General features: G+C 42.3%; 1 protein-coding gene across 6 annotated transcripts in view; it reads right to left on the reverse strand.

The window, feature by feature from the left end:
• The window catches only part of MARK3 (microtubule affinity regulating kinase 3), a 102,184-nt gene extending 80,461 nt beyond the window's left edge, over nt 1–21,723 (reverse strand). The window contains exon 1 of one of the 6 annotated variants that reach the window (XM_088829831.1): nt 20,790–21,723. In XM_088829831.1, the coding sequence (XP_088685957.1) occupies nt 20,790–20,840 (51 nt within the window). In that variant the 5' untranslated portion in view covers nt 20,841–21,723. The remainder of the gene's footprint in view (nt 1–20,789) is intronic. The other 5 variants (XM_055418604.2, XM_055418602.2, XM_055418603.2 and 2 more) reach the window with 5 other exon arrangements.
• Between the last annotated feature and the right edge of the window lie 525 nt (nt 21,724–22,248).

Here is a 22,248-nt window from a genome sequence, read left to right on the forward strand (position 1 = left end):
CTTTGGCCACCTGATGCGAAGAGCCAACTCACTGGTTAAAAGACCCTAATTCTGGGAAAGACTGAGAGCAGGAGAAGAAGGGCGCAGGAGATGAGATGGATGGATGGCATGACCGAGTCAATGGACATCAGTCTAAAGAAAACTCTGGGAGAAAGTGAAGGACAGCAAAGCCTGGCATGCTGCAGCCCATTGGGTCACAAAGAGACACAACTTAGCGACCAAGCAACAACAAAGTACGATTTTAAAAGAATTTTGGTAAACATGTCGACATATGCTTATTTCCAAACTAGACATGTTTCATAAAAACAAGGACAGTAATTTACTATTCCTTGTATCTTAGAACAGTAGTTGACATATATAACAGGTACTTAAAAAACATTGGAAAGTGAAAAGTGTTAGTTGCTCAGTCATGCCCAACTCTTTGTGACTCCATGGAAAGCAGCCCACCAGGCTTCTCTGTCCATGGGATTTCCAAGAAAGGATACTAGAGAGGTGTGCCATCTCCTTCTCCAGGGATCAAACCTGGGTCTCCTGCACTGCAGGCGGACTCTTTAACCAACTGAGCCACAGGGAAGCCTTAATAAATATTGGAATGACTAAATAAATGATATAAAAACACTAATCACTGTAGCATTCAGATGGTTAAATTACAAGAAATTTGTATCTCCCAAATTTCTTTCTTCTATTCAAATATTTATTGAATGATAATGTATAATAGATTTTATATAATTATGAGCTGGGCACTGTTCTGAGTGTCAGAAACCCAGCAGTACATAAAACAAAGTCCCTGTAACCATGAGGTGTATGTCAAGTGGTTTTTACTATTCATGCAATAAAAACAGTTATTAAAACTAAACTACTATACAAAATTTTGGTTATAAAACTTTTTAAATGCAAACATACATTTTAAATTTATATGTTCATAAATTCAACCCTTCATGTATTAATTAGTTTACAGAAAATTAATTTTCTGGAGTGCGGCACAGTTAAGTAGACAAAATATTAATTTTTGCACAAATTAACTGTCTTCTACTACATGTAAAATAGAAATATTAGAAGAACCTTAAAATTCATAGGCATGAAGTTTATACTTTTGCTTACTCTCCAATCTACTTATAATAAAAAAATAACTCCTGAGACTTCTCAGGCGGTCCAGTGGTTAAGACTCTGCGCTTCCATGGCAGGGGGCCTAGATCCATTCCTGGTCAGAGAACTAAGATCCCACATGCTGTGCAAAGCAAGGCCAAAACATTAAAATACAAAACACAAACAACCACCCTTAAACTGACTCCTCAGCACTACATCCACCAGTATGTACCCTACAGGAGAACAGAGATTTCTGTCTGTTTTGTTCACTATCAGATACTCCCAGAAACTGTAGCAGTGCCTACCATGGTGGCTGTGCAATACACTGTTGCTGCACGAATATTAAATGAAGTCAAGGTCCTCTGTGATCGAAGTCATTACTCCTCGGCCACTACATCACCCACCATTCTCTAGCGTGATCCTCCCTCAGTCTGAGTGCCCTTTCTCCCATTCAAACCTAAGGAAATCCTACTCATTCCCGCATGCTTGAGTCATCTGTCGCCATCTTGAAGCAATCTCCCCTGGCTCTCCCTGCATCCCAGCAGAGCTGCCTTTTCCCAACCACTGTGCTTGGATCTCTCTCTACCTTGCTACTTTGTTGCAGACATTTATCCACCACATTACACTGACTTCCTAGAGAAAGGCACTGAACTGGAGGTTCCACACAGTCATTTGCCCAAGTTTGGCCAATGAGATATGAATGAAAGTGAATATGTCATTTTCATGCTGAAGTATTTATTGACAGTGCTTGACTCTAGCCCTGTGTTCTTCTGTTCTCCTGAATTTAGAATACTGTCCAAAGAGTGAGGGTCACAGGACCAAACAGCCTGGAAATGGAGATCAGGCTTCATGGAGTCAATGTTAAGCCACTAAGATTTTGGTCATGTATGTTACCATAGCATAACCTAGCCTATGTAATACACCCTCGTGCAAATAAACAATAATACAAACCCAAAAAGAAACCTGTATTCTCCCACGAGTATAAACTCATATAACAGATTGAAATAGCTGATGTTTGCTAAGTTCCAATAGAGTTAAATTCAGAATATTTAGTTTGATAAACTCCTTAAATTTTAAAATCTAAGGTGTTTATCTAAAAAATTCTCCCAGAACAGAAGCAAATTAAACTGCATTTTGATTCTGCTTGGCTTCCATCTTCCCTATGCATCCATCAGTAGCCCCAAATAAGAAAAAAATTTCCTAGCATTTTAGCAAATAACTAAATTCTTGTACTATTAGCCAATTTATCCATAAATTTTTTTCTCCCTAAGGTGACAACAAAAAGTGATATAATAGTAGCCACTTTTTGTGGAAGCACTAAAAACCCAACAGGCACTCAAAGCTGTTTAATTTAATCTTTATTAAAGAGTAAAAGAGTCCAGATCTTTCTCTCTCTCAAGGAATTGAGCTGAACCACTTTATCCACCAAGAAAACTAGAACATTGGCAGTGCTACTAAAAATTATGCAGAATCAAGGCAAAGACAGAAGAGTATTAACAAATTCATAAAGTGCTCATTTTCAAACTAAAATTTCTGTCTAATGCAAAATATTTAAGCTGCTAGGTAATGTTACTAAGGAATGGAGCAATACTGTAGGTACCTACTATCTACTCAACATCCATACCTCCCTTCTTATCTAACAGAAGCCAGATGTGAATCTGGGGAGGAAACATGACCAGTGAAATTCTTGTTTTCCCAAACTTCCCTGTAGCTGGAGGTAGCGCATGGCTCGGTTCAGGTCAGTTCTCATAGTGAAAGTCTACTGGGTGGTCCTGGAAAAATTTTGTTTCTCATAAAGGCAGACAGGTACACTAACTAATATGGCCTCTTCCTTCCTTCTGCTGCCCTGAATGCAACCACAAGAGCTACAGCTCTGCAAGTTACCCTGTAGCTGCAGGTCTCAAACATGAGAGAAAAGACAAAAATATTTTTAAAAACCATCAACTCCAATATTGAACTGTTGAACCAAAGCTAGAGGCTGTCTAGACTTGCTTTGTGAGACAAATAAACCCTTATTTGGTTAAGCCACGGTATAAGTTGGTTACTTCTAGCCAAAGCACTACTGAACTGTCCCAGGTGCCATATCAACACTGAAGAAAGAAGCAATAAAAAGAGTAAATGAGAAATGCACTCCATTTTGTTATACATATTAGTTCTTCTTTAAAAATGTGTCTACATGTAGAATAGCTACAGAAACTACAAAGAGGTATCACCTCACACCAATCAGAATGGTTATCATCAAAAAACCCCAATGTTCACTGCAGCACGGAAGCCACCTAAATGTCCACCAACAAAACACATATATAAAATGGAACAGTGTGTGTGTGTGTGTGTGTGTGTGTTCAGTTGCTCAGTCTGTCTGACTCTCTGCAACCCCATGGACTGTAGCCCACCAGGCTCCTCTATCCACATAATTTTCTAAGCAGGAATACTGAAGTGGTTACTACTAAAAGTCTAGAAAGTTTATTATCTTAGTGACTTAAAAAATAAAATTTGAATTGAGGTTTAAAACTTTTAATCCAATTCTGAGAATATAAAGAAATACTATGTTGTTAAAAAGAAAAAACAGGAAATTAACATGATATTGTATTAACTAAAGAATAGATTTTGTTCAAATTTTACAAAATTTTATGCTAGTATCCATTACTTGTTTTCATACCTTATTCAAGATTCCCTGTTGTACTTAACTGCATTAAGCAGTTTCAGCTGCATGCAACAAATTCTGGTAAATTCTCTTCTCATTTTTACTCTGTTACAAACATTTTCTAATTTTCCTTGTTATGGCTTCTTAGATACACCTATCATTTAAAAGTGGACATTTAATTTAAAAAAAAAAAAGGATAACCAACAAGGACTTACGTATAGCACAGGGAACTCTGCTCAACGTGGTGTGGCAGCTTAGATGGGAGGGGAGTTTGGAGGGGGAATAGATACATGTATATTAATGGCTGAGTCCCTTTGCTATCCACCTGAGACTATCACAACGTTGTTATCAACTATACACCAATATAAAACACAAAGAAAAAAAAAATACTGGAGCAGGTTGCCATTTCCTACTCTACAGAACCCAGGCATCAAACCTGTGTCTCTTGCGTCTCCTGCATTGGCAGGTTGATTCTTGATCACCACGCCACTGGGAAGCCCCATAATGCAGTATTTAAAAAAAAAGAATGAAACAATGCCATATGCAGCAACATGGATGGACCTAGAGATTATCATACTGAGTAAAGTAGGTCAGACAGAATGATAAGTTATCATGTGCTATCACTTGTATGTGGAATCTAAAAAAAATGGTAAAAATGAACCTATTTACCAAAAAGAAACAGAGTCACACGTGTAGAAAACAAATTTATGGTTACCAGAAGAAGAAGGTGGGTGGGGGGACAAACGAGGAGATTGGGATTGACATATACACACAACTATAGCAAAACAGGTAACTAGTAAGAACCTAGAGTATAGCACAGGAAACTATTCAAAACTCTGTAATGATCTACATGGGAATAAATCAAAAAAAGAATGGATGTATGTATAACTGATTCACTCTGCTGTACAGTAGAAACACAACACTGTTAATCAACTATACTCCAATAAAAATTTAATTAAAAAAAAAAGAAAACCTAGAGGGGAAAAAAGAGCGACAGAATACAAATTATTGTGTGTATGATGACACAAATGAGAATATACCTTAGACACATACACACTAAAAAAAATTTTTTTTAATTATATGATTTTTTAAACCGTGTGATTCCAGGTTTGCCCTTGGATCTACCTGCTAAACCACCAACCTGAAATTTGACAGGCCTACTTAAGAAATCAGGTTTAAATGTTTACAACAACAACTTTATGCTATATCCTAACTTTTCCTGAACAGAGCTTGGCCTCTTCTATAAAATATGTGTGCCCACACATCCTTTCTAATCCTTAAAATAACAAGCCACCTCATTAATACATGGGCAGGATTTTCAGAAGTGGGAGGGAGGATCTACAAAGCCAAACTATGACAGTAAAAAGCTGTTCCTCAAGTATTTTGTACTTCAGAGATATTCACAAAGTCAAAATTTACTTTTGAAAGAACCTGAGAAGTTATTTCATTCACTGAAGGATACCTGAAAAACAAGACTGAAAAACTTGTTTTAAAAAATTTAGCAAACTGGGAATAGAACAGAACTTTCTCAATCTGACAAAAATCATAGACCAAAAACCCTTTAACAAACATTACACTAAACAGAGAGACTTTATTTTATTTTTTGGCTGCACTGGGTCTTCACTGCTGTGTATGGGCTTTCTCTAATCGTGGAGAGCTGGGGCTAACCCTCTAGTTGTGGCGCATGGGCTTCTCACTGAAGTGGCTTCTCTTGTTGCGGAGCACAGGCTCGACAGCATGACAGCTCAGCAGTTGTGGTGCATGGACTTAGCTGCCCCATGGCAGGTGGAATCTTCCCAGACCAGGGGTCAAATCCGTGTCCCCTGCATTGGCAGGCGGATTCTTAACCACTGGACCACCAGGGAAGTCCTAAACAGAGAAATTTAGAATTATTTTCTTAAGATCAGAAACAAGACAAAGCTGCCTATTATCACTACTGTTATTTGACAAAAAATTGGAGCTCATGGCTAATACTTTAAGGAAAAATTTATAAGAATCTGAAAAAGAGAGAAAAAAAAGTCATTATTTGTAGATGATATAGACTACCTGCAAACCAAAAGAGTTGGAAATAGCACTGGAACTCAAGAAAGAGCTTACCAAGGTGCAAGATCAACCAATAACAAAAGTTCCCTACATGAGTAGTAACCTACCACAAAATTTAACTAAAAAATAACCTTCATAATAACAATAAAAACTAAAAAGTATGTAGAAATTAACTTAAGACTATGCAAGCGCTCCCTGGACAAAGCCTTAAATTTTTAATAAAAGACATAAAAGATACTCTAAATACTGTAAAATGGGAATTCCATACTCTTGAACAGATAATATTATACAATCTACCCAAATTTATCTGTAAGTTCAAGGCAATCTCAATTAACATTTCCAGCCAGTAGTTTATGAGTAATTTTAAACTTACTTTAAAGTGTACATGGACAAATATTTCATGGGTACCAGGTCAGTCTTGAAAAAGAGTGAAATAAAGCTCAGAAATAAAAAGTGATCAAGGTTAAAACCAGTAACAAGACATACCTGCATCACACTATACCCTCAAAAGCAAGTACTAAGAGTGATACAACATCTTCTCTGTGGCGTTCTTGCCAAAAGGATAAAACCGTAATCTAATTCTTTCTGAGAAAAAACATCAGATAAACGTAAATTGTGGGATCTTTGACTGGATCTTGAAACAGAGAAAGAATCCTGAAGAAAAGCAGGTGACAATTCAAGTAAGTTCTACAGCCCTTGTTAACAGCGTTGGACCAGTGTTAATTTTCTAGTTTTCAGAACTGTACCATAGTTTGGGCTTCCCTGGTGGCTCAGACGGTAAAGCATCTGCCTGGAATGCAGGAGACCTGGGTTCGATCCCTGGAGAAGGAAATGGCAACCCACTCCAGTACTCTTGCCTGGAAAATTCCATGGATGGAGGAGCCTGGTAGGCTACAGTCCATGGGATCACAAAGAGTCGGAAACGACTGAGCAACTTCACTGGTTCACTGCTATCTAAGTGTTTAACATCCGGGGAAACTGAGTGAAAAGTATACATGTACTCTGTACTAATGTTACAATTTTAAGTCTAAATTTATTTTAACATAAAAAGTTTGATAGGCATATACATATAAAGATACAAAGATTACAACATTCTATAAAGCCATAGTAATTTTTAAAGAAAAGAAAACCTGTAGGGTATTGGCACAACAGAAAAATAGACAATGCAACAAAACACAAAGATAAAAGCCACTTGGGAACATAAGAGATAATGAAAGCAACCCTTTACACCAGTGGGAAAAGGACAGACTACTGAGTGGACGGCCGGAGGAAAACTGGCTCACTGGATCAGTCTAGAGAGAAAAATAAAACTAGACCCCTATCGAAGCCCACATGCAGAAGGGAGGTTCCCTTTTAATCTAAAGGGACTAAAAAAACCCACATGTGAAATATAAAATGAAATTTAAGAAAAATATCCTTGTGAGACAGATATTTAAGCAAAACCTCAAATGCACAAACTTAAGGCAAACATTTATGTGAGTTACATCAAAATTAAGAGCTTCTGTCCAAAGGGAATTCTAGGAAGATGACAGAAGATACACGCCATGTCTAAAACCTACATCGGATTAACACCTAGAAAATCAAAGATAAGAATCAACAAGAAAAAAATAATCAAGTAGAAAAGAGACAGAGAAAAAACCAGCAATTTATAAAAGGCCCCCAAAGCCAAGGACTATATAGATGTACTAAAAATCATAAAGAAATACAAGTTAACAATGAAGTATCACATTATACTTAGTGCTGGCAAAAAAAAAAAAATTAGAAAACTGGAGAATTCTACCGATGGAGGAACCAGCATTACAAAAACCCCTGGGCACTGCTAGTGGGAGTATGGGTGGACAGAGCACCAGAAGAGCAACCTGGAGGAGCCTGACATCGCCTGCCACCCAGTACAGCCACTCCTAGCTACACATCTGCAAGCTTTTCTCACACGGCTCCACAAGGAGACATGTATGAAGATATTCATCACTGCATTATGTGTGTGTGTGTGTATGCAGCAGACAGTCTACCCCGGCAAGTAGGTAAAATGTGGTAGACTCAAACCACAGAAGTGCTATCCTACAGTTAGAGGCAACAGGTTTAATGCATAGGTGAGACTGGAATATTTACACAAAGCACAAAATACACACGTTTAAGAACACATATAAGAACACTAACATTTTGGGAAGATAAGGGACATGATATAAAGGGATTAACAGGAATAAAAAGAACGGCCTCACACTCATCAAGATGTGACTTCTGCAGCTGAGTTTATGAAAATGTTTCCAAGAATACGAATAATAGGGAAGGGGAACTATTATTGTTCATAGGCATAAATTCAGCCACCTGGGTTTCATTTGTAATAAAATGCTTATTACTGGTATTAGGATCTAACAGAGGCAGAAGGTATTTTTTAAAAAAGGTGGCACGAATACACAGAAGAACTACACAAAAAATATCTTAAATGACCCAGATAACCATGATGATGTGATCACTCACCTAGAGCCAGACATCCTGGAGTCTGAAGTCAAGCAGACCTTAGGAAGCATCACTGCAAACAAAGCTAGTGGAGGTGATGGAATTCCAGTTGAGCTATTTCACATCCTAAAAGATGATGCTCAACGTGCCAACAAATTTGGAAAACTCAGCAGTGACCACAGGACTAGAAAAAGTCAGTTTTCATTCCAGTCTCAAAGAAAGGCAATGCCAAAGAATGCTCAAACTACCGCACAATTGCACTCATCTCACATGCTAGCAAAGTAATGCTCAAAATTCTCCAAGTGAGGCTTTCAACAGTATGTGTACCAAGAAGTTCCAGGTGTTCAAGGTGGATTTAGAAAAGGAAGAGGAACCAGAGATCAAACTGTCAACATTCACTGGATCATCGAAAAAGCAAGAGAGTTCCAGAAAAACATCTACTTCTGCTTTATTGACTGTGCCAAAGTCTTTGACTGTGTGGATCACAACAAACTCTGGAAAATTCTTAAAGAGATGGGAATACCAGACCACCTGACCTGACTCCTGAGAAATCTGTATGCAGGTCAAGAAGCAACAGTTAGAACTGGACATGGAACAACAGACTGGTTCCAAACTGGGAATTACACTGTCACCCTGCTTATTTAACTTATATGCAGAGCACATCATGGAAATGCCCGAGTGGATGAAGCACAAGGTGGAATCAAGACCGTTGGGAGAAATATCATTAACCTCAAATACGTAGATGACACCACCCCTTATGGCAGAGAGCAAAGAGGAACCAAAGAACCTCTTGATCAAAGTGAAAGAGGAGAGTGAAAAAGCTGGCTGAAAACTCAACGTTCAAAAGACAAAGCTCACGGCATCCAGTCCCATCACTTCGTGGCAAACAGATGGGGAAACAATGGAAACAGCGACAAAGACTTTATTTTCTTAGGGTCCAAAGTCACTGCAGATGGTGACTGCAGCCATGAAATTAAGACGCTTGCTCCCTGGAAGAAAAGCTATGACAAACCTAGACAACATATTAAAAAGCAGAGACATTACTTTGGCAACAAAAGTCCGTTTAGTCAAAGCTATGGTTTTTTTCAATAATCAAGTATGGATGTGAGAGGTGGACCATAAAGAAAGCTGAGCACCGAAGAACTGATGCTTATGAACTGTGGTGTTGGAGAAGACTCTTGAGACTCCCTTGGACTGCAAGGAGATCCAACCAGTCAATCCTCAAAGAAATCAGTCCTGAATATTCATTGGAAGGACTGATGCTGAAGCTGAAGCTCCAATATTTGGGCCAGCTGTTGTGAAGAAGTGACTCATTTGAAAAGACCCTGGTGCTGGGAAAAATTGAAGGCAAGAGGAGAAGGGGATGACAGAGATGAGATGGGTGGATGGGATCACCAGCTGGACGGACGTGAGTGTGAGCAGCCCCAGGAGGTGGTGGTGGACAGGGAGGCCTGGCTGCGGGGCCGCAGAGAGGAGGACACAAGGACCGAGTGACTGGACAGCGCTGGTCACTGGCACAGCAGGTGAGGCTCCGTACGACGAGGCATACTGAGAAGCAGTTTACTTGACTTGCCCTCAGAAGAATCAAGCACAAACTGCAGCTAAAGAAAACTGACTCAGCAGCTTTTGACCAGTTAATTATATGCTAAGCACTCATTACATAACAGGCTCTACAGAGGAATAAAGCAAACAGAACACGTGCACACAGTTTGGCTGGGGAGCTAGCGGAGAACAGTAACTGAAACGAGGGGCAATCGCTGCCCGTGAGAAGACCAGAGTGCGAGTCCTCCAAGCACCGTCCAACAGGTTTCGGAGAAATGTGCGAAGTTTTCGTCTTTCTATTAAAGCAACAGATTAATTTTATTCAATCTTTAATTTATTTTTAAAAATATATTCCCAAATATTTCAACACCTAAGAGTTGGTGATGGACAGGGAGGCCTGGCATGCTGTGATTCATGGGGTCGCAAAGAGTCGGACACGACTGAGCGACTGAACTGAACTGAATATAAAAAGAGTAAAATTTTACATTTCTTTTTTCATATTGTCTTTAAAATCTGGAATATACTTTATATTCACAAGGCATCTTAACTCAGACCAGTCACATTTCAAGGGCTCAGTAGCCACACATAGCTGGTAGCTACTGTGCTGGACAATGCAGCTCTAAGCACTCAGACAACATGACCACATTCGGGCAAGATGAAGGAAAAATAGGTGTCCAAGACGAAGAAAAAAAAAGGGGATGGAGTCTTTGAAAGACAAGTAGCAGAGTTTTAAAGGAAGATGAAGGCCATTTCAAGCAAGACATGAGCACAAGGAAAGCTTAAAAAGCTTGGAGGGTGCCGGGAGAGACATCCCTTAACCTAAAGGTCTAGCCAATTTCACCTCTCACAATTCTTTCACACACCTCTAACACTGAAAAAAAATTGGCTTAATTCCTTGACATCATGACTCCTGGAAATTTCTCTTCCTGTTCTTGACTAGGCTGGCACTTCTGTCTTGTATCCCCTTGCTTTAGTTAATTTCTACACTGAAGTACTTGACTAAGAGCTCCTTGATGGTAAGAATTCTCTCTCTATTCTTAGAACACAGGACCTGGCAACCAGCAGGTGTGAAACTGCTGGGTGAATAGTCAAGGAGAATAGGTGAACAGTTAGAAAAAACAAAACTAGAAAGGAGGGTCAGTAACTCTGAATAATAAACCAGACTTTAGATTACCCAGTTTTCTAGAACAACACTACAAAAGAAGAGGGAGTTTGGCAATTGCATTCAGAATCCTCATCACGTGGGGCAGACTGGACCAAGCACTTTTTGGTGTTAGCTTCTTCAATCACAACAACCCTAACAGATGATGTTACTCTCTTCTGTTAAATAAAGAGATGTAATGAATAGCATGCTGATTATATAATATTGAATACATAATACTAAATTATATATTTGAAAGTAGCTAAGAGAGTAGATTTTAAAACTCTGGTGAACAGAAAAAAAACCCTTAATTATATGTTGTGATGAATATTAACTAGACTCGTTGTGATCATTTCACAACATATACAAATATCAAACCATTATGTTGTACACCTGAAACTAATATGATGCTACATGTCAATTATATCAATAAGGTTTTAATTATATTAAAAAATTTTAAATGAGGCACTGCTGCTGCTGCTGCTAAGTCACTTCAGTCGCGTCCGACTCTGTGTGACCCCATAGACGGAAGCCCACCAGGCTCCCCAGTCCCTGGGATTCTCCAGGCAAGAACACTGGAGTGGGTTGCCATTTTCTTCTCCAATGTGTGAAAGTGAAAAGTGAAAGTGAAATCGCCCAGTCGTGTCCAACCCTTAGCGACCCTATGGACTGCAGCCTACCAGGCTCCTCCATCCATGGGATTTTCTAGGCAAGAGTACTGGAGTGGCTTGCCATTGCCTTCTCCGAAATGAGGCACAGACAAGTAATTAACTTGCCCGTGGTCAAATTACTTGTATCAGTATTGGAAGACCAGGTTCAAACGCAAGCCTCTGACTCCAAATCCAAATTTCTCTCATGTTTTGCTGCTCCTTCTTTTTGGCTCCACATCTGGTCCACTCTACATCAGAAGTGTCTTCAGAATCTCTCCCTCAACCATGGTCTTAGGCTCCCATCTTTACCTCTGACTTCCAAGCCCAGACTGTTTCCATTAAGCCTCCCTTTCAAAAAGCTATCTGAAGTTTTAAAAAAGAAGAAAGAAGATGAATTCATTGGAACTACAGAAAGAAGAGGCTGAAGACACAGGTCATGAGAGATGAAAGAAATGACAACATAGAGATGAGATGAAAAGACCAATAAACAAGCATTAATGATGGCTAGCATTGGAGAAGGAAATGGCAACCCACTCCAGTGTTCTTGCCTGGAGAATCCCAGGGATGGGGGAGCCTGGTGGGCTTCCATCTATGGGGTCACACAGAGTCGGACACGACTGAAGTGACTTAGCAGCAGCAGCATTTATTTATTACTTATTATGTGTCAGGCATCATTCTAAATGTTTTACCCATACTGTCCCATTTAATCACTAATTCAACCACTATTTATTTACTGATCACCTATAATAAATGACCAGCATGTTCTAGGTATTTGAAATAGTATCAATAAACAAAACAAATATTCCTGCTCTCATGGAATGTTCAGTATGCCAGAGGAAATCAACAAAACACAATAAACCTAAGAAATATATAAACTATATACTACATTAAAGGTAACAACGCAATGGGGATTAAAAAAAAAATACTACATCAGGGTTGGGAGGTTGGGAAGGCCATCAATTGTTAAAGCAAGCCTCACTGAGGTAATGCTTGAAAACAGGAGAAGGTGAGAGAATTAGCCACGTGGGTAAGTGGAAGAAAAGTGTTCGGACAGAGAGAAGAGCCAGTGCCAAGGCACTGAGGCTGGAGTGTCCCTGGTGTAGTCAAAGAACAGCAAGAAGATCCCCGGGTCTACGGATGCAGTGAGTGAGACGAGGCAGGAGGTGAAAACAGAGAGGTAAGGGAGGCCATGGCATGTATTATCTTATAACAGCCCCATGAAGTGATTACTACCACCAATCCCATTTTATAGATAAGGTAAAATCTCATTTTATAGATGAGACAGGAAGAAGCTAAATAACTTGTCCAAGGTCACACAAAAAATGCTAGGTCAGATTATAAACTCGAAGAATTACCATTACAGTGGCTGGAAAACATGACCCCAAAGTCTCTGACTCCCATTACAAGGAAAGGGCTATGTCCCTTCCACTTGAATCTGGGTGCCCATGATTGCTTTAACATTTTAAGAACTGATACTATGTGACTTCTGAGGATAGGCCATAAAAGGCAAGCAGCTCTGTCTTGTTTGCTGAAATATCAAGCCACCTAGTGTGCGATCACACTGAGGTCTCCAGGCTGGAGAGGCCCACGCAGCCTTTTGACAATACCTGTCAATGTGCCAGATTAAGAAGTGGTCTTAACTTGTAAATAATCTGCCTGCAATGCAGGAGACCTGCGTTCGATCCCTGGGTTGGGAAGATTCTCCTGGAGAAGAGAACAGCTACCCACTCCAGCATTCTGGCCTGGAGAGTTCCATGGGCTGTATATAGTCCACGGGGTTGCAGAGAGTCAGCCACAACTCAGCAACTTTCATTTTCACTTAGAATATGCATCTTTCAACCCAGCTGTTCAAATCCCCAAGCCTTTCATGATATCCCAAGTGAAGTCCCAGATATAAGTAATTCCCATTTGAATTACACTACTCACACAAAATCTATGAGTATAATGAAACAGTTGTTGTTTTACACTACTAAGTTGTGGAATGGCTAGTTCCACAGCAATAATAAGTAGGATAACTACATAATAAGCAGGAAATAAATGTTAAGCACCTGACCTAAGTTAACAGAAACAGAAAATAGAATACATTGCCATGGTATGTCGAAAGTTCTTTATCACTGAAAATCTTTAATGTCTAGAAGGCAATTTTCTTTTAAGAAAAAAACTACATAAGCTCCTTTGGTCCATTCCACTAGTGGAGCTAACACATGCCTACGAATACCAAGGCAAGTCAGGGACAGGCAAGGGCTATGCAAGGGAAGGAAAACACGGAAAGAGGTGGAAACAGCATGTGGACGCAGTGCCACCGAAAACGCCTCCTGTGCCGTCAACAATCAAAGCTGGCTGTCCAGCTGAAAGGATACTTCCGGAAAAAGAACAGTAAGGCTGAGGACAGAAGGCTGTGTAAGGAAATTGTTCTACGTTTACTCCTCTCTGGGATTCTCATTTTCATCTGCTACTGTGGTCAATGAAGTCATAAAGGTACTGACTACAAAAAGAATGGGGCTATAGGAAATTCTAGAATAAGACCCTTGAGTTCAGCGTACTCAAACTTCATATGAAACTCTCCCAAAATCGATTTTCATATAAAATGTCCTAATGGTCATGTGCAGTTGTGAGAGCTGTACCATAAAGAAGGCAGAACGCCAAAGAATGGATGCCTTCAAACTGTGGTGCTGGAGAAGACTCCTGAAAGTCCCTTGGACAGCAAGGAGATCAAACCAGTCAATCTTAAGGGAGATCAACCCTAAATATTCACTGGAAGGACTAATGCTGAAGTTCCAGTATTTTTGCCATATGATGTAAACAGACGACTCACTGGAGAAGTCCCTGATGCTGGGGAAAACTGAGGGCAGGAGGAGAAGAGGGCGTCAAAGGATCAGAAGGCTGAACGGCTTCACCGATACAACGAACATGAACTTGGGCAAACTCTGGGAGATGGTGAGGGATAGGGAGGCTTGGTATGCTCAGTCCACGGAGTCACAAAGAGTCAAAGACATGACTAGGCGAATGCAATACAAATCCCAAAATATTAACCTCCACCCCCCAAGCAACTGCCTATTAGTGAAAAATACAAACAAAACATCTTAAGCTTTGTTCAAGCTTCAGCTCTGAACACCAAGATCCCAGGTAACCCAGATACAATAAGGTAGAAACAACGCCTTATCTAGTCCATACAAGATTGTGTAAGACTAACCAACCATAGCCAAGCAGCGCAGGGGACCTAAGGGCAGTGCTAAAGAATCTAGTTTGAAGAAAAAGCTGGACTCGCCTCAAAAAAGTCATTTTCTTCCAGTGCCGCCAACTGCCCTCTCAATTACTGTCAGGCAGGTGCATGTGGGTCAGTACAAACCCTCTGTGACTACTTGTAGACCAATTCCAAGCATGTTCTTTAAATTCCTGTGTAAGACAACATCAAAGCTGGGAGACTCCCAAGGAAGAGATCTGTTTTCTCATTATTTTGAAAGTTTAAAATGGATGGGAGACAAGTGAATTTAGACTTTAATCTTCCCCGTGGTGATCAGAAGTGGCTATACTCCTTGACTCTTACTTCCAGCTTGGAAACAAATTCCAGGAATAAAATCTAGCCATGTTTTAGAATCCAGAGCAATCCTCTTTGAAGTTAAAGGTAACAGGTACTATTAATTCATATTAAACTGTGTATGAATCTCTTAAAAGTAATTACAATACAAATAATCATGCACTACACAATCAAAGGGGTGTCCCAGATGGAGCAGTGGCAAAGAACCCACCTGCCACTGCAGGAGACACAGGAGATGTAGGTCCTATCCCTGGGTCAGGAAGATCCCCTGGAGTTGGAAATGGCAAGCCACTCCAGTGTTCTTGCCTAGAGAATTCCACAGAGGAGTCTGGAAGGCTACAGCCCATGGGGTTGCAAAGAAGTCAGACACAACCAAGCCTACACACACAATCTAAACGGCAAATATTCTACTCATTGAAAATTTCCACCTTCACCTAATTTACATAGAAAAGAAATGAAAACAACTCTCAAATTGAATAAGATCTTTTCCCAAACACTTTGACCCAATAAAAAATATTAATTCTTCAGAGATCAACCTTTTTTTTTAAGGCCCAAACAGCTTGATTCAATAGACAGTTGTGCTTGGAAGTTAAGCAGATTAAATGAAATTACACTACATGTTTTAAATTAAATATTGTATAAAGTATTTAGTAGTAGTGTTGCCTGATACAGTTAGTAATCAACAACCAGTAACTTTTTATTCTCAATAATCTCACTTTCAACAAAGAACCAATTTTAAAGCTCAAGGAACCTGAAAATACTACTGAAACCACCGAAATCTCTTCTTTAGTCACAATACAATCTAAAGGAACATAATTTAGTCAGCAAGCCTTCACTGAATACTAACACAGCAATTCTTTAAAGTGTGGTACCTAGATCTCTTAGAAATGCAAACTCTAGGACCCCAAAGCTAGAATCAAAGTCTGGGGGTGAAGCCCAGACATCAGAGCTTCCATAAGCCCTCCAGGCGGTGTTTGCTCCAGTTTGAGAGTTAGCAGGCGAGTTTCACAGAGCTCGGGGTGCCATGTTCTGCAGGGACTGGGAGCCCAAAGGCAGAGGAGTGATACAGTTCCTAGGTATATCCTTCATGGAGCCTAGCGCAGTGCCACACACAAAGTAGGCACTCAGGTCTGAGCAGGGTAATAGTCAAACAGCCAGTGGCTGGCTAGACAATAACAACAGTTTATTATTTCACAGAGATAAGAAATTCTGATGACTGTTTGCATTAATAAATAATGCAATAAGGAAGGACACAATGTGCACACACACCAGGAGCTGTTTAACTGACAAAGTACTCCAAGACCTCTGTACTTTGGCAAGTAACCCAGGCTTACTTACGAAGTGTCATATGCTTTGAAATGTAAGCGGAAAATACATTTCAAATTTACCAGTAGTACAAACATAATTTGTTCATGACCTCTATGCAAATCAACTGCAGAACATAAACTAAAATGCAAACTTTTTGCTGCCTTTAAAAAGAAGCATCTTGCTTCACATGTCAGCCATCTATAATATGTGGACCCAACAGAGATTCTAATTTAAACAAAGTGTTTTAAAAAAAAAAAAGACAACTGAGGAAACTTGAACACTGCTAACTGGATATTTGATATTAAAAAATTATGACAAAGGATTAAGACTACATTTTTTTAAAGAAGCTTTATCTCTTCTAAAAGCTTTAGAGATGAAATGATATGTATTGAGCTTGACTCTTAGGGACAGAACATATAAAATTAGTCTGGTCACTGAGCTGCTGAGTACATAGGAATGGGGGGGAGCTAACTATATATCAGGGTTTGAGAACTCTGGCTCTATGGACATTTTGGCTATTTCTTTGTTGAGGGGGTAAGGGGCACTGTGCTATGTACTATAAAATGTTTAGGTGCATTCCTGGTCAGTAGCAACCCTCTTCCATTGTGACAACCAAAACCAACACTGTCCAAAACCAACACTGTCCAATGTCCACTGGGGGCCAAACTTGTCCCCAGTTGAGAACCATTGATAAATACCTATTAAATTCTCTTTATTTGCTTTCCATAGAAAAATATTTTTAAAAGTCTACTTTAAATTATACTCTATGTATTGGTACAACTGCATCTCCCGAGTTTAATAATTACTTCATAAAATTTAGAGAAACAGCCCGATACACAAAAAAGCAGAGAGGACTGGGATGGAGATCTGAGGCCTAGTAGGTGCTCTGCTGCTAAAGTCAATAGTTGCAAGCAGCTCCTGTCACCTTTTTGAGCCTCAATATCCTCATTAGGTCCAACTGTTTGACCAGTCCTTTAGAAGCTTTTTTTTTTTTTTATCCTTTTAAGTTTTAAAAGATAACAGTCTACCAGCTAAAGGTGGATATTCAAATCTGGAAATCAAATAAATGAAAATACAGTAGTGTACCAAGATGAAGAGAATTTTCTTTTTGCAAATTATCTGCCTTTTATTATTCTTGACTTATAAGCAACATTCTTTACACAATTATATATAATTATTTAAAATTTAAATAAGATTCCTGGGGTAAGCAAAATGGAATATTTTTACAAAATATAAAGACAAAGCTAACTGTCATATCAGCCTAAATTGTCCATCAACTGGTGAACAGATTAAAAAAAATAACTGTTACACACCCAAACAATGAACTACTTACTACTCAGCAATAAAAAGGAATGAACTACTGATACACACACACAAACAAATAAATCTCAAAAATATTATGCTAAACTAAAGATGCTAGACACAAGATAATACACTCTTTGATGCCATTCAAGTAACGTTTTAGAAAAGGAGAAACTTGAGAGACAAGTAACAGATCCATAGTTGCCAACAGCTGGGGGAAGGGAGAGGGGAATTGTAAAGAAACACAGGGCAGCTTTTTGGGCAATGGAAATGGTCTCTAACCTGACTGTGATAGTGATTACATAACTATACATTTGTCAAAACTCATCAAACTGCACACTTGGGAAGAGTGAATGTTCTATCTCAACATACACAACTTAAAAGAGCTGCCCATCAGACCAAGAACTCCCATTCATTCTTGAACCCTCATCACTCAACTGGCAGGAGGTCTAATACTCAGTTCAACAGTTTCAGGTAAATAATATGGTATATGCCAGACGTGAAACACCACACAAGGTATCACACTGTGAAAGAAATACAACTACTTCCAGAACATGTCAATACTAGAGTTAAAAGGAGGGCATGGGGAAATAATGCAATGATGTGCTACAAACCTCTATTTTACCACAGTCAGAAATTCAATTTTAAATACATTCCAAGAGAATAAAGGCACACTCCATACCCCACATTTTTTTTAAACTTAGTGATTTCTAATGACACACAAAAAGATTACATCATAATTCAACAAATTCAACAGAGAACCAGTAAAGACCCATTTGGTATAAACCCTTCATTATCACAAATCTGCTATCATTGTTTCTGATTATAGTTTACTTAGAAACTATGGAGCTCCTGGGACTTCCCTGGTGGTCAGGTGGTTAACACTCCACGCATCCACTGCAGGGGGCCCAGGTTCCATGCCTGGTGAAGGGACTAAGATCCCACCTGCCAGGCAGTGCAGTCAAAAAATAGAAAAATAATAATAGTAACAAAATAGGAAGTATGGACCTCCTGCTCTGGTTCAATGTAAGACTGTACTTCTCTGAATGATGTAAGTTAACTCACATTTTTGCTTGCTCCTCTCTACACAAAGAACAAGAAAACAAGGAAGAATTAGGTTCTATGAGAAAGTGAATTCACCAATTCACCTTGTCTAGACTTTCTATTACTTCTTATGTAATTTTCTAATCCATGTCATGGAAAGTTACCTACATCACTGTGCTACTGATTTACCAGGTTAAAGAACATTAAATATCATCCATTAATATACTAAAGGGATGCCTTTGGGGCAAGCTTTCTAACTTTTCCCCTTATTTTCCGTGTGACTTTGAATTTTGAATAAAAACAGAAGTCAAAACCAGGGTTATTCTCCAGGCAAGAACACTGGAGTGGGTTGCCATTTCCTTCTCCAATGTGTGAAAGTGAAAAGAGAAAGTGAAGTCGCTCAGTCGTGTCCGACCCCTAGCGACCCCACGGACTGCAGCCAACAAGGCTCCTCCATCCATGGGATTTTCTAGGCAAGAGTACTGGAGTGGCTCGCCATTGCCTTCTCCAAAGGGATGCCTTAGGGCAAGATTTACATAAACAGATTAAATCACCTAATAGTTATCCAGCAAATAAGTGACATTTTGAAGATTAAAATGAAGGTATTTGATAACAGTAAGTCATAAGGTCTCAGGACGTTATTGAAAGCATGAAAACAGGCAGAGCAAGGAAGCTTTGCCTAAGTGACAGCATTTTCTTGCCAGGAATTACCTCATAACACTTATAATAAAAGGCCGGTGAAGTTTCTCTACAAGTTATTTTCTAGATTTTTTTTAAACTTTTTATTTTGTGTTGGGGGTATAGCTGATTAGCAATGCTGTAATAGTTTCAGGTGAGAGGGACTCCGCCGTACCTATACATGTATCCGATCTCCCCCAAACTCCCCTCCCATTTAGGCTGCTCCACAACACTGAACAGAGTTTCATGTGCTACACATTAGGTCCTTGCTGGTAATCCACACAGTAATGTGTACATGTCCATCCCTCCCTCCCCACCCCCAACCTGGATGCTTTTGTTTTTAACAGGAGAGAACTCACAGCTAGACTGGAACAGTCCTAAGTGAAGTCAAGTCGCTCAGTTGTGTCCGACTCTTTGCGATCCCGTGAACTGTAGCCTACCAGGCTTCTCTATCCATGGGATTCTCCAGGCAAGAGTACTGGAGTGGGGTGCCATTGCCTTCTCCAGGAAGCCAGAGCTACAAAAGTGTTCCAATCTCACTGGGACAGAGTCAACATCTTCCCAATGGAATTTTTACTACAAGTTGTCCGTCACTAAAACTGCTGTTCCTTGCCTTTTTAAGAAGTTCACACGAACAAAAGCCAAGGTTCCTTTTACAGAGTCACAGAATGTGAGTGCCAGGATGGACCAAAGAGCTCATCTAAGCCAAGTTCTTTTGAGGAAGGAGAAGAGCTAAGCCCAGAGTGGGTGACCCTCGGCTAGGCAGTGCGAGGCAGGCAGCTTGACTACACACCTTCCTTTGAAAGGTGCTCAACCAACTCCTTCAAAACAGTCGTCTGGAAACGCGGCTACTCCTCGGTAAGTCGAAACTCTCTCCAAGAACTTCTGAATAGCTCTGGAGTTCCACCGAAGGGGGTCGAAAAGATCCCTCAGAGGGCGCTTACTTCTAGCGACTGTCACTAAATTCAGCTGCAGACGATTTACAGATCGAGGCATAAAGGTCAGTCCATTTGGTCCCGTCAAGTACGTTTAGTCAACACCACCAACCAGTTTTTAACCCGAGAGCCTCTCAAGAGCTGCCTACTTCATCTGAAAGAGAGTCTAGCAGCGGAGACCCGACACACGCTCCGAGAGCCCACTGCGCGGCCACCGCCTCTCAGGACCGCGGCCGCCCCGCTGCAGCCTCAACGCTTCGCCTCCGAGAGAGCCCCCGGCGTAGCCACGGATGCGCTTCCCGCCCCGCGCGTCCCGGAAACGGGCCGCCCACCGGACCCCGGGCGGCGAGCAGAGGGACGCGGCCGCGCTCGGGGGGCGGCGCGCCGAGGCCCGACCCGAGCGGCCGCCGAGGCTACTCACGTTCTCAGCGTCCCGTTCATTCACCGTCGGCAACGGGGTCCTCGTGGACATTTTACTTCACTTCACTTCACGACGCGAGGGCGAAACAAAACAGCGCGGCCCCGGGGCCGGCGGCGCGGCGTCGAGCGGGTTCCGGAGCGGCGCCGCGGGAGGGCGGCCCCCCGCCCCCACGGCCGTCTAGAACCCGGGCCGGGCCCGGGCCGTGCCCCGGAGCGTCGCGGGGCTCATGCTCCCCCGGCCCCGGCGGCCGCGCCGAGGAGCCCCGCGGGGGGCGGCGGCGGGGCCGGGCCGGCGGCGGCGGCGGGCTGCGGCTCGGCCCGCCGGCGTGCCCGCGCCTCAGGGCGCCCCGCAGGCCCGGACCCCCTCGCCGCCTCCTCCGCCCCCGCCCGTCGCGCCGCGGGTTTCAGCGCCGGAGCCTCCACACAGCGCCGCCGGCGGCCCCTGAGGAAGAGGATGTGGAGTGCGAGACAGGTCCCCGCGAGCTGCGGGCGCCGACCATGGAGGGGACTGCGGAAGCAGCGCCTGCGCCTGGCTGCTCTTCTCCCTCCGGCTCGATTTCCGCCTCAGCCTCCGCCCGGCGGCTGCCGACACCGCCGCTCCCGGTACCTTCGAGCCTCACGGACCCAAGATGGCCGCTTCTCGGCTTCCTTTGCTGCCTCCGGGTGCCGGAAGTGACGACACCGCCGCCTCCCGGAGTTCGGCCAATCAGCGCAGCCCGAGGAAGCCGGCCGGACTGCTGTTGCTAGGGGCGACTCCCGGGCCGAGGGGGCGGCGCCCGTGGATGAGAAGGGCTGGCTGGTACCGGCGGGCTGCTGGCGCGGCGGGTTCCCGGCGTCCCGAGCACGCGGCCTCGGGAAGGAGCCGGCAAATGGTCCTGGGCGGCGACCTGAGCTAAGACTTCTGGACTGGCGTTTGGAGCGTTGAGGGAGCGTCTGCTGTGTGCAACAGCCGAGGCCGCGTCCCTCAAAAGCTGGGAGCGCCCCGCGTCTAGATGGAGCCGTGACAGTAGTTATGGGACCAGGGCTGCGGGGAGGAGCCGAGTTCCTGCATCGTTAACCGTGAACTCAGTCACCTTTCCTGCCCCCGGCACGCTGAGCAGCCCTGGGCTGAGCTCGGCATCCTGAGGCCTGCAGGCCCGTCCCGCCCACGAGGAACTCGCGGTCGGGAGGGAGATAGATCCGGAAGCAGCTTGCAGAAGGAAGAGTGCTACAAGGGGGCCCGGAGCCCTAGAGTCCCCCTGGGACCACTGCCTAAACCTCCGTCGGGGGGAGGGTTATAACCGGACTCCATCCCCGGGTCCCACCTTGGGGCGGAGTTTGGTGGACGCTTGCAGACTGAGACGTTGGAAATTGAACCTCCCCGGGAACCTTTCCTAGCTCCTGAGCCTCTGAATGTGTCCCGTGGACTTGCCCAGAATCTGGCCGGTGGTGGGTGGAATGCTTCCGTTCTGAGAAGGCAG

The sequence above is a fragment of the Moschus berezovskii genome, chromosome 21 (genome assembly GCF_049115385.1).
Source record: "Moschus berezovskii isolate FMDL1 chromosome 21, NW_MosBer_1.0, whole genome shotgun sequence".
NCBI classification, from domain to species: Eukaryota; Metazoa; Chordata; class Mammalia; order Artiodactyla; family Moschidae; genus Moschus; species Moschus berezovskii.